The 14,238-nt window shown below is 43.1% G+C and overlaps 1 protein-coding gene across 1 annotated transcript in view; it reads right to left on the bottom strand.

Annotated features, from left to right (window-relative positions):
• LOC122813607 (calcium-activated chloride channel regulator 1-like) overlaps nt 1–14,238 on the bottom strand; it is a 769,024-nt gene that overhangs the window by 93,051 nt on the left and 661,735 nt on the right. Inside the window, exon 12 of the mRNA XM_044086019.1 lies at nt 13,677–13,841. Coding sequence (XP_043941954.1) covers nt 13,677–13,841 — 165 coding nt within the window. The remainder of the gene's footprint in view (nt 1–13,676; nt 13,842–14,238) is intronic.

Here is a 14,238-nt window from a genome sequence, read left to right on the forward strand (position 1 = left end):
GAGGGATAAGGTAAGTGTAGTACATGCGACTGTCCACAAAAGCAGGTGTCAAGGAAGACACAACCGCACTTTGTCAGGGACTCAGACACCTTACCACAGTTGGCAGGGTCAGGATTAGTATTCCTAACTAACTAGGTTGCTACATTACAGTATTACACAGGTATCATATGCACCACAGAAGTTATCAGGCTGATATGTGGGCAAAGGGTATGTCAAGGTGACTGACATCAAACGGTATGCTACAGTAGGGCAATGGGAGGAGTACTGAGTGTGAATGGCTCCCAAATCATTATTCTCCATACGCGCGCACAAACACGCACACACACACACACACACACACACACACACACACACATTTGCCAGTACTGACATGCTTGGTTCATTGCTTCACAGGTGTGTAGTACTTGACTGTACCAGAAGGCTGTACAAGGCTAGGTAAAGGGTATACCTTTGCATCAGGCCACATGACAAGGGTCTATAGTGTGGCTCAGGGCTGTAGTCCCTGGATTGTCCCACACAGGTGGGTACTGTATTCACCATCCACTCATCTGGGTTACTATTGTGGGTGGTCACTGCTGTGCAATGCTTGCCATGTATGTGTTCTATATTCCATAACATGGACCATGTCTGGGTTGTGCACACGTCCCACATGCATGTTCTGTGACATGTGGAAGTGTACTTGGGGTGTCTCAGGCATGTTGTGTGAACAGATCATTATCATCTGATGTGGCATTCCTGTCCTCATGTGGTGAGAACTGGCTATGGAACTGTTGTTATGCCTGCACCTACATTGACAGCATGATACAGGTGTTCACTGGTGTTAATGGCATCTGTCATACTGGGACTGTGTATAAGGCATGGTATTTCCCTTGTGGGTTACATTTGCTGACTCTACAGTTGTTGCAGGTGTCCAGTGGGGAACACAGCAAAGGAGCACTGTAAGCAATTATCTGCATATTGTAGGGATGGGACAGGGTGCCATGTCCTCTGTAGTCCACTGCAATCACACTGTGGTTACTATCGGACATGCAAGGAACTAGCAATATAATGGTTGTTGCCTAGCCAAGTGTGTTTGTGTATGAGACATGAGTGGAGAGTGTTCTCTGGTTAATACAAGGGTTGCCTATATTTTTCACCAATCCATAATGTCACATGTAGGGGTATGGATTTTCTACACCAGCCTCTCTGCTGTTTGACATCTGTTGTCCTGGTAAGGTGGACATTGTGAGATATAGCAGGGCCTCAATATAAGAAATATGCAAAACCCACCTTACAATGAGTCCTGTTATTACACAATCACAGCTACTTTCACACAGGATACTGATGGCACACACACACACACACACACACACACACACTTGACAATACTGAGATTCAAACCCCTACCTAGCTAGGTATTGCTACTACAGTGTACGGCATTTATCGCATGTGCCATGAAGCTTATAGGGCTAGCTCTTCTCCAAAGGAGTATTTCAAGGTGGATGACATCAGCAGGCTTGCCAAAGTAGGGTAATGGAAGGTGTAGTGACTGTGACTGGCCTGAAAAGCATTGATTCCTACTCACAGACACACACATGCAGAGTCTCACAGTTGCCATGGGTGGGATGAGAACACCTATGGCACATGCCAGAGAACTTAGAGGGCCAGTCCTTATCCATATGTGTATTTAAAGGTAGATGACATCAGCAGGTTTGCCAAAGTAGGGTAATGGAAGGTGTAGTGACTGTGACTGGCCTCAAAAGCACTGATCCCTTCACACAAACACACACAGAGTCTCACAGTTGCCATGTCTGGGATTAGAACACCTAACTAACTCGTACATTACACTACACAGTTACAGCATGCATCACAGAACTTATAGACTTAGCTCTTCTCCAAAGGTGTATTTCAAGGTGAATGACATCAGCAGGCTTGCCAAAGTAGGGTAATGGAAGGTGTAGTGACTGTGACTGGCCTCAAAAGCATTGATTCCTACACACACACACAAACAAACACACAGTTCTACAATTGCCAAGTGTGGGATTAGAACACCTACCTAACTAATGCATTAAACTATAGAATTATGCAGTTATAGTATGCACCATAGAGCTTATAGGACTAGTTTTTCTCCAAAGGTGTATTTCAAGGAAGATGACATCAGCAGGCTTGCCAAAGTATGGCAATGGAAGGTGTAGTGACTTGTGACTGGCCTCAAAAGCATTGATACCTACACACACACACACACACACACACACACACACACACACACACACACACACACACACACACACACACACACACACACACAAAGAGTCTCATAGTTGCCAGGTCTGGGATTAGAACACCTACCTAACTAGTATATTACACTACAGCATTACACAGTTACAGCATGCATCACAGAGCTTATATGGTTAGCTTTTTTTTCCAAAGGTGTATTTCAAGGTAGATGACATCAGCAGGCTTGCCAAAGTAGGGTAATGGAAGTTGTAGTGACTTGTGACTGGCCTCAAAAGCATTGATCCCTACACACACACACACACACACACACACACACACAGTCTCATAGTTGCCATGTCTGGGATTAAAACATCTACCTAACTAGTGCATGATACTATAGCATTAAACAGTTATGGCACACGCCACAGGGCTTATAAGGCTAGCCCTTCTCCAAAGGTGTATTTCAAGGTAGATGACATCAGCAGACATGCCAAAGTAGGGTAATGGAAGGTGTAGTGACTGTGACTGGCCTCAAAAGCAGTGAACCCTACACACACACACACACACACACACACACACACACACACACACACACACACGCGTGCGCACACACACGTGCGCACACACACGTACACACACACACACGCACACACACACACACACACACACACACACACAGTTGCCATGTCTGGGATTAGAACACCTACCTAACAAGTACATTACACTATAGCATTACATAGTTACAGCAGATGCCACAGAGCTTACATGGCTAGCTTTTTTTCAAAGGTGTATTTCAAGGTGAATGACAGCAGCAGGATAGCTACAGTAGGGCAATGGGGAGTGCAGTGTGTGTGAATGGTCCATACACCATTTGTCTGGAAGCACACACACAATACTCACAGTCACACACATGTTCACATTTGACAGGGCTGTGTATACATCTGCTAGATGGCTAATGACTTATACTGTCATGTTACACAGTTATCACAAGCACCACAGACACTATAGTGTTGAGGGCTACCAGATGCAAATGTCTACAGTGATAGACATTTGCACATCACTGATATTGGCAAATTGAAAGTGTGCTGGGTAGGACAGGGCTCATGATGGGAAGCTCTTTGTCACTGTCTGTCACTCTCTTCCCCACATCTATATATGTGGATGTTTGACCTATTATAGTGTGTTGTCCTTGGATATATGTGTGTATTCCTATATTCCTATCCAATCTTTGTGCAAAGGATGACTGGTGTGCAATGTGGAGTGTGTGCACAGACATCTTTGACTGACAGATATGTATAGTCCACTGCTGTTGCCAGAGATGGGCTTCATTTCTTTAAATGTGGGAGCATGCCCAGTATGACCTTCTGTATTGCATGTGTGAATCCATTCCAGGTAGGTTATACTCCAGTGCAGGCATTTGTGTTCTACACCTACAGCACGCAACATGTTTCTGCAGGATATCTGTAGATAGGTTGACAATATGGGTTCACAATGGGCAATGGGTAGTGGGATACTGTTACTGATTGTGTCTGTGCTGCTTCTGCTACATGGTTTGGGTGTTAGCAGAGATATTCAGAGATATGTACTGTTTTACCCTGTGAAGGTTTATGTCATCAACTTCTGACATGTATACATATTTGCTAGCAGCAATTTCCTGAGGAATACAAGATGATTGAAGCTGTGTCCAGTATTGTGGTCTGCAACCTACATATTCTTGCACACTCATGCCATTCTGGAGGGGGAGCTGCAGACACTTGCTGATAGGTCTGTGTAAATGGTCTAGCACCTTGATACTGTGGTGGCTGAGGATACCATTCTTGTACATGTATCAACTTGACAGAATGGGCATATCTTGCTGTGGCCATACCTCACAACTGTACAGATTCACATAGGTTACCCAGAGACAGGGCTCATATTTCTGATCATTACTCCTTCACATTCTGGTTTATGAGCAGGTTTGTAGCCACCCATTCCTGTGTTTGCAGGCAGGGATGGTATGTGCACGCATCAGAGTTTCGTACTTCACACACTCCATGGCATCCATGCTTCCACCCCCACCCCTGTGTTATTCTATCCTCTTCCTAACATTATGTAAACTATATCTGATAAGTATGCTGTGATGCCCGTGTCCTGGCCCAGCAATCAAGGAGCCTCAATCCTCACCACTAACACCAGAAAGAGTGTCTCATATATGAGGAAGGGATAACAAATACACAGAGTAAAGTGCAATTTCCATTAAGAGCACACAGAGATCACAGTCAGTCTGGGGCTGGTCGCTCCCTTGCTCCCCAGGTCCCCAACAAGATTCCTCACTGGCACAGCTATACGGTCCAGATCTCAGCCTAGCTGGGCAAGCTAAAATCTCCAGCACCCACTCTGTCCAACCAGTGCTTCGTGTCCCTGCCCAAGTAGTTGGCACACACACACTTTCAGATAAGAGTTTACACAACCCCATAGACACTTCTGGGGAAGGTTGGCACAGGTTCTCCAGCTGTGCCCCTTTTACACAGACTATACAGTAGTACCACTTGCCACCATCCAGCTAATATTATCAGCTATCTAAAGGCCCTTAAAAGGGTGTCCAATTATTACTGTGCCATATTATTATCCATTCGGTAGTATAGCCCAAGGTTAAAACTACTGGAGTGGCTTTGTATAGTAAACTCTATAAATATGCAATGTACTCTAGAGATTAACTTATCTCTCCCCAAAACAGCCACAGTTAAAAGGTTATAAAATATTTAATAATATATAATTAAAACCACAAGACAATTCTTTCTACTACACAGTGCTAGTCAAAAGAGTTCAGAGATCACACAGAAATACTTAAAATAAATCAGTTGTACAGTTCTGCCATTACAGAAAAACACTTAGTCTAATCTTTATAATTCCTAGCTAATCCAAAAGAAAACACAAGTCTAAGATAACTTACATAAGACAACAGGCAGAGTGCTGATGAGTTGGATATCAATACAAAAATGCTTAATAATCTCTGGTTCTCACTGTTTAAATTGAAACTGCAGTTCTGCTAAAACATTACATCATTTCACACTTTCCTGGTGTTCCCAGGCTGACAGAAACTGCATTTACATTCTTTTACACTTAGAGCAATAAAGGACATTCCACATGTAAATTCTGGTCATTAACTTTAGCCTTAAAACAATAAACAGGAAGCCTTCATCTAGCCGAACTGGAGCCGACTATAGATCAAAGGGTCACAACATGCTTTTACTGGGTCAGTAGAGAGTACTGTTGCCACATTTTTGTAACAGCATTTTTTTTCATTTAAGACAACAAGCCTGTGATTCACATTCATATTTACAAATGATAGAATTATGTATAAAATTCTATCTGGCTAGGCTGGCAGCTTTCACCCATCTCTACCCAATCTTCACATATGCCTATAGTTATCACTTCATCCCAGAAGTATTTAGGGGTTTGTCCACAGTTCATACATTAGGACATGGTGGACATGCTACTGGGATTTGTTGACATGGTCTGCATTTGTGTTCTGTGGACTGTGTTGTGTCATTATTTGGGAGTCCATGAGATAACATACAGTGGCAATACGGGTGAGACACAGGCCTTTGACAGAGGCATTGTGTTTGGCACTGCAGTTGTGAGAACTTGGCCCTGTCATCAACAGTATTGGCCACTGGCCACCTGGACACAACCCTCCATGCCTATATGCTGACCGCTTTCACACAATATACAACACACAACTACATAACACACAGAGCCCTGCATATTGTACACATGCAACAATCCATCCTGCTAATTTTGCCAGCTCAGTTAATCTGTGCTCCACTGTTATTATACCCACACATAGATGTTACTACATTCCTACATGGGATGGTGGAGGGGGGGCACACCTGACAACTGTAAACATTTGCTATGACTGTACTGGTATTTCAGGTACTCCATTTCATTCTGTTTTCTGACATATCATGCAGACTAGAGGCATATCAGTGTACTACAGTTCTTAGGTTATATTGACCTACATTTCAGTTTCAGACTTCTTACCCTTCGGAACTAACATCCCACTGCCTGACCTGTTGTAGTCTGTCTGTGTAGGTCTTGGGGGGGGCTATTCTCCATTGCCATCAGTTGGAGACCTTAGCACAGCCTTTCATTATGTTCATCTACACCTATCCTGCTGGCGGAGACTGTTGATGTGTATGTGAGCCTCACTGACATGCATGTGTGTGCATTTAGCCTACCACATGTCCTGCAATGGGTTTTGTCACCTTGTCTAGTACTGCCTACTATGTTGATACCAGTATTTGTTATGGATTTCATGCTGTCAATATCAGTGTCTACTATCTGCTGTCATCCCATTCAGCCACCTGATTCCTTTGCATGCTCACATCCATACAATAGATACAAGTAGCAGAACATACTACTCCATTCAGCAATTGATAGTGAGAGTGATTTACCTTGTGGCTGTGCCAGTATTGAGGATGGTGCTGGAGGGCTGACTATGTTGGATGCACATAGCACACTCCCTATACATGGTTAAGTACAGGTAGTGTCATGTTTGGCATCCCTTTTACTGTATGTGTGAGTCAGACAGAAGTGTCATTTCTTGGGTTCCAACCATGTCAGTGTATGTGCTAGGTGTAGCCTCTTTGCCAAGGCCTGGGTATACCGGGCATGCCTCCTTCTGCCTACATGGATAGGCTCAGGTTGTTGCTCCTCCGAGTCACTCTGTGCCTGTGCTGGCCTTGGCAATGATGTGGGGCTGTGTGGCCCTGCCCCATGCTGTTCCTTCTGCAGCTGTTTCCACAGGATCATATTGTGTAGCATGGCACATACAATGACAATTTGGGTACATGTAGCTGGTGAGTACTGCAAGGCTCCACTGGATATGTCGAGGCACCAGAACCATGACTTGAGCATCCCAATACTTTATTGTATTTATTGATAAAGGCTGAATAGCCGAAACTGGTCTGGATTTGAAGGAATTATAAATAAATAATCATTATTTCTTCATTACTGCGTGTTCACTATCGTTTTTTGCTGGTCGTTGGTGGTTTACATTGTTGGCTTGACCCTACATGCCATCCTTGTGGAGCGTATGGTTGTTTGTTGAGCATCCCAAACACACGCTCTAGTATGATTCTGGTCTGTGCGTGTTCCTCATTATGGAGTACTTGTTCGGGTGTGTGTGCATTTCTGATGGGTGTCATCAGCCACAGCTCCAGTGCGTAACCAGCATCCCCCACTATGTGGCAATATGGGATGTCCCCATTGGCAAATTTCTGGCACAGCTGCGTCATATGCCAAATATGGGAGTCATGATAGCTTCCAGGGCTGCCACCAAATACATTCATGATAATGCCCTGGGCATCGCACACAACATGGCAGTTGATGGAGGGGAATTCCTTGCGGTTTATGTAGACTCTACCCTGCTCACCGGGTGGTGCTTTGATGTGTATGTGCGTGCAGTCTATAGCACCCACTATCTCAGGGTATTATGCAATTTGGTGGAAGAGACACATATTGCTGGTCAACACCTCATGGGTGCTGTGGAAATATATGTGTTCACCTGCATGTGCTGACATGGTATCCAGGAACTGGTGGAGTACTCTGGATGCTGATGCCTGTGAGATCCCCATGATATCCCCAGTTGGCCTTTGGAAGCTACCTGTGGCTAGCATGTTTAGGCCTATACATACCTTAGTATCCACTGGGATGGGTTCCCGTCTGTTGGATCTATGTGTGAGGCATGGCTGGCATAGCTCAACAATTTGCTGTAGGAGATCCCTGTTCACCCTATAGCGCTCCACCATCTTTATTTATTTTTTTATTTTACATTTGTTAACTGGGAAAGTCCAACTGGATTCAGGTCCATTTTAAGTGGAGGCCTGGGGAGAAAAGTTCCAGACATACATTACATGTATACATACAGTGAGATATTACAAAATGGACAATTGTTCAACAATAGATACACACATGTTCAAGATTATCTAGAATACACACAGGAGATAGTTGGAAATTATTAACAGTTAAGGGAGATCACATATATTTTTAGTGGTTCTCATACATTTTAGTAGCACATGGTTGTGTAAAGTCATCATCCTACTTTAGTACTTTCCAGTAGGTAAGAGACATTGACTCAGTTTTCTAAACAGTTACTGAATCAGAGTAATACAATGAAACTTTCTTCCTGTAATAATGTTTTCATTTATAGCTGATATTTGAGTAGGGATTACTCAGGGTTTGTACATGGACAAAGCCAATCCACCTTTAGGTGTTTTTTTAAGAAATATTTTGAATTGGGTTAAGGAGGGAACAGCTCATGTAACCCCTGGTAGGTTACCCTGGGTCTGTAAACTCTTTTCCTTCTCCTCACCATGGGCTGATCATCAGCATTGTCATCCTCACCACCCTCAGCCTCTTCCACATGTTGATTTATGAGAGCAAATGCAGCCCTTATCATTTTGTTGCTTTCATTAGGTAAAATTTCCCCATTTGTGTACACCGGTGGTGTAGAGTTTGTGGGAAAAACCAGAGTGAAAAGTGTTTGCATAGTTTATAGTAGTGTGCTGTGCTGGGCTGCTGCCTGTGTAATTGGCTGATTCTGATACATTTCATCTGCCAGCTATGCTAGCTCTCCTTGATTACCTTCCTAATATTGTTTTCCCTTCCCATTGAGTTCCTGTTTAAGCCCCGAGACACGCTGCACATACCCAGTGCTCAGATGTGCATAGAGCTGCTATTGCCTGTGTTTTTTTTTTCTTGGTTTAAAACCTGGTGTGCACCATACACACCCGTTTAGGCAATGTAAACACCTTTTAGCAGAAACTGTCCCTACTTGGCCACAGGCACACTGTGCATTTCTTGGTGTAAGACATTACAGCCGTGGACACACACCCTGCCTTAGCTCTGCTTAGCTAAGGGCAAACACGGGCTACAGAGCTCCAATAAGCTTATAACATGCATGACACACCCCTTATGCAGTCATCTAGCTCTTGGGCTTAAATCATGGTACTACTGCTTCCACACGGCTGGGTGCAAGCTAGCACTCAGGGGAAATCTGTCATTCAGTAACATTGCCCTCATTTGCATAGGATTGACTGCTAATGCATGGTTACCAAACCAACCATCAGCCTTCCTCCTTAGCAACCACTATTCCATGGTCTTGTATTATGCATGCCATTGACTATTATGGCAAAATTATGAATTTTGTTTAACAGCTTATTTCCAGCTTTTTTTATTATTTTCGGGCCGATCCCATTTGGGCACCACTGCCTGACACTTAAACAGCCCAAATAGGCCAAAAAATTATGTTACTTTTCATAATTCTGGAGCTATTTTGCATGCCTATGGCCATATATTAGGACATTAGCATGCCTAACTCTTCTAATACATGCTTTTTTATGAGCTGTCATGCCTCTGTTTTGTAGTCTGCAGAAATGTATTCGGCTACTGGCTGAATACATTTCTGCAGTCTAAACTATTCCTGCACTGACGCCTGCCTGCTTCCTGGATCATTAATTCACCTCATTTGCATGGTTTTCACCAGCAAATGAGGTAATTAGCATACAGGGGCTGTGTCAGTGCAGGAATAGTTTAAGAGTGCTCGTGCACGTCCCGGGAGCTCGTTCCTGGATCGCACGTTGGCCATATTGCCTGCAGCAGCTCTTAAACTATTCCTGCATGCTGTGCAATGCTTGTTGAATCCTGGAGTATGTGGACACTCATAAGTTCTAACATGGTATCAAAATTATCAAGCTCCCCATTGGCTAATAGTATTTTTGCTTATCCATCAAACCTATGAAACTGTTTTTAATATAGCAATATAGCTTTCATCTCTATTTCCTCTGATAAAATGCAGTAATTTAAGCAAATGTGTTTTTTACATACATATTGCATAAATGCTTGCATATACCCCATTTGTGAATAAATTGCTGACTGTCATTATACTGTAGAATGCCTTTAAATGTACATCGACATTCAGTTAGAAGTGGAAATGGTACAACATTTGAATTCAAGATTATTTATTTCTAGGAATAAAATAAAACTTTGATTTGATCAAGGAGCAAATATAGAAAGAGAGAAAAATATAGTCAAATAAACTCATCATCATCATCATCTTCTTTCGGCTGTTCCCATTAGGGATCACCAAAGCGGATCATCTGTTTCCATTTCTTCCTGTCCACTGCATCATGCTCTTTCACACCAACCACCTGCATGTCCTCTCTCACCACATCCATAAACCTTATCTTAGGCCTTCTTCTTTTCCTCTTACCTGGCAGCTCCATCCTTAGCATCCTTTTCCCAATATACCCAGCATCCCTCCTCAGCACATGTCCAAAACAACACAATCTCGCCTCTCTTGCTTTGTCTCCAAACTGTCCAACCTGAGCTGACCCTCTAATATACTGATTCCTAATCCTGTCCATCCTAGTCACACCCAGTGCAAATCTTAACATCTTTAACTCTGCCACATCCAGCTCTGACTCCTGCCTTTTCGTTAATGCTACCGTCTCCAACCCATATAACATAGCTGGTCTCACTACCCTCCTGTAGACCTTCCCTTTCACTCTTATTGGTACCTGTCTGTCAAAAATCACGCCTGACACTCTTCTCCATCCATTCCACCCTGCCTGTACTCTCTTCTTCACCTCTCTTCCACACTCACCATTACTCTGAACTGTTGATCCCAAGTACTTAAACTCATCCACCTTTACCAACTCTACTCCCTGCATCCTCACTATTCCTCCACCCTCCCTCTCATTTACACACATATATTCTGTTTTAGCCCTGCTGACCTTCATTCTTCTCCTCTCTAAAGCATATCTCCACCTCTCAAGGGTCTCCTCAACCTGGTCCCTACTCTCACTACATATCACAATGCCATCTGCAAACATCATAGTCCATCGGGCCTCCTGTCTAATCTCATCTGTCAACCTGTCCATCACCACTGCAAATAAGAAAGGGCTCAGAGCTGATCCTTGATGTAATCCCACCTCCACCTTAAATGTAGCTGTCACTCCCACCGCAGTCCTCACCAATGTCACACTACCCTTGTACATATCCTGTACCACTCTTACATACTTCTCTGCCACTCCCGACTGCCTCATACAATACAATAACTCCTCCCTAGGCACCCTGTCATATGCTTTCTCTAAGTCCACAAAGACACAATGCAACTCCTTCTGACCTTCTCTGTATTGCTCCAACAACACTCTCAGAGCAAATATTGCATCTGTAGTGCTCTTTCCTGGCATGAAACCATACTGCTGATCACTAATCATCACCTCCCTTCTTAACCTAGCTTCCACTACTCTTTCCCATAACTTCAAGCTGTGACTGATCAATTTTATCCCTCTGTAGTTATTGCAGCTCTGCACATCACCCTTATTCTTAAAGATAGGTACCAAAACACTTTTTCTCCACTCTTCAGGCATCCTCTGACTTTCCAAAATTTCATTAAACAATCTGGTTAAAAATTTCACTGCCATTTCTCCTAAGCACCTCCATGCTTCCACTGGTATGTCATCTGGGCCAACAGCCTTTCCATTCTTCATCCTCTTCATAGCTGTCCTTACTTCCTCCTTGCTAATCTGCTTCACTTCCTGATTCACAATCCCCACATCATCCAACCTTCTTTCTCTCTCATTCTCTTTATTCATCAGCCCTTCAGAGTACTCTTTCCATCTACTCAACACACTCTCCTCACTTGTGAGTACGTTTCCCTCACTGTCCTTTATCACCCTTACCTGCTGCACATCTTTCCCAGCTCCATCCCTCTATCTAGCCAATTGGTACAGGTCCTTTTCTCCCTCTTTAGTGTCCAATCTCTCATACAACTCTCTATATGCCTTATCCTTAGCCTTCATTACCTCTCTCTTTGTCATGCGCCTCATCTCCTTATACTCATGTCTACTTTCTTCATCTCTTTGACAATCCCACTTCTTCTTCGCCAGCCTCTTCCTCTGTATACTCTCCTGTACTTCCTCATTCCACCACCATGTTTCCTTGTCCTCCTTCCTCTGTCCAGATGTCACACCAAGCACCTTCCTAGCAGTCTCCCTTACTAGCTCTGCTGTAGTTACCCAGCTATTCGGTAACTCTTCATTGCCTCCCAGTGCCTGTTTTAACTCTTCCCTGAACTCCACCTCACAGTCACCCTTTTTTAACTTCCACCATTTAATCCTTGGCACTGCTTTCACACTCCTCCTCCGCTTCTTGATCACCAACATCATCCTACAGACCACCATTCTATGCTGCTTAACTACACTTTCCCCACTCACCACTTTACAGTCTCCAATCTCCTTCAGACTGGCCCTCCTACATAGGATATAATCCACCTGTGTGCATCTTCCTCCACTCTTGTACATCACCCTATGCTCCTCCCTCTTCTTAAAATACGTATTCACCACAACCATGTCCATCCTTTTCGCAAAATCCACAATCATCTGACTTTCTGCATTCCTCTCCTTAACACCATACCTACCCATCACTTCCTCATCCCCTCTGTTCACTTCACCAACATGCCCATTAAAGTCCGCTCCAATCACTAGTCTCTCACCCTTGGGTACACTCACCACCACTTCATCCAACTCACTCCAAAATTTTTCTTTCTCATCCATCGCACACCCAACTTGCGGAACATATGCACTAACAACATTCATCATTACACCATCAATTTCAAGCTTCATAAACATCACTCTATCAGACACTCTCTTCACCTCCAAAACACTCTTGGCATACTGTTCCGTTAGGATAACCTCTACCCCATTTCTTCTGTTATCCACACCATGACAGAACAATTTGAATCTGCCTCCTATACACTTGGCCTTACTTCCCTTCCATCTGGTCTCTCGCATGCACAATATATCAACCTTCCTTCTCTCCATCATATCAGCTAGCTCTCTCCCTATACCAGTCATACTGCCAACATTCAAAGTTCCTACCCTCAGTACTACACTCCTAACCTTCCTCCTCTCTTCCTGCCTTCAGGCATGCCTTCCCCCCCTCTTCTTCTTCGGCCAAGAGTAGCCCAATTTCTGCCAGCACCCTGTTGGCTAACAGTACTGGTGGTGGTCGTTGTTAACCCGGGCCTCGACCGATCCGGTATGCAATTATGAAATGTTCTCCGCATCATTAAACTTGGCAGAGGTTTTACGCCGGATGCCCTTCCTGACGCAACCCTCCCCATTTATCCGGGCTTGGGACTGGCACAAAGAAATGCACTGGCTTGTGCATCCCCAGTGGCTGGGTTTATAGTCACATAAACTAATGAGATAAAATGAAGTATAAAAAACAGCTAGCAGCCTGTAGCCATTACAGGATTATCATGTTCATTAGATGCGATATAAAAGTAAGTGTATTATTTTAGTGAATATTTTTCTAGATCTGTACTTGAAGTATTTATAGTTCTTGAAACTGTACATGATGAATAAATATGAAAAAAAATACTATGGTACATATAGTGAGTGAAATATAAAAAAGTATATACATTATTTTACCATTCTCAACATATCCTGGTATGTATAAAGCACGATTCTGCCTCCGGCTTGCTAACCTAGTTGTCTTCTTTCCCTGAACTCGGACTTTTAAGCTATATCGGCCATTTCCTTTGAAGGAAGTGAAATATCTTGAATAAACTCCATCATTCTTTGCAACATCTGGATCTAAAGAAAAGGGAGAACAGACAGGGTAACAATATATGTAGGCATTTTAAAATATTTTATGAGCTCTCATTCCTCCTATTTACAGAATATAAATAAAAATGATATCCAGAAATGAAACCTGAAATGATTGAATAGCTTCATTATATATATTATGACTCCTTCAGGTGTGTTCATTGTTATGGAGTAAAGAATGTTTGTGATTCATTAATCTTCACTTACTTGAACATTTCACATAAAAATCATTATGTCTCTGCAAGTGTAGCATTTGTACCCACCATCGTATGATGCTTGGTCTTAAAACATTTATCTGTGGATTGTTGGTCATGTATACTCATCGTATTTATTAACTATATACTATAAACCACAACACAAACTACATTTTGATATATTTTTAGTA

This window comes from Protopterus annectens, chromosome 10.part0 (assembly GCF_019279795.1).
Source record: "Protopterus annectens isolate FY-2018-M chromosome 10.part0, PAN1.0, whole genome shotgun sequence".
Taxonomy (NCBI): domain Eukaryota; kingdom Metazoa; phylum Chordata; order Ceratodontiformes; family Protopteridae; genus Protopterus; species Protopterus annectens.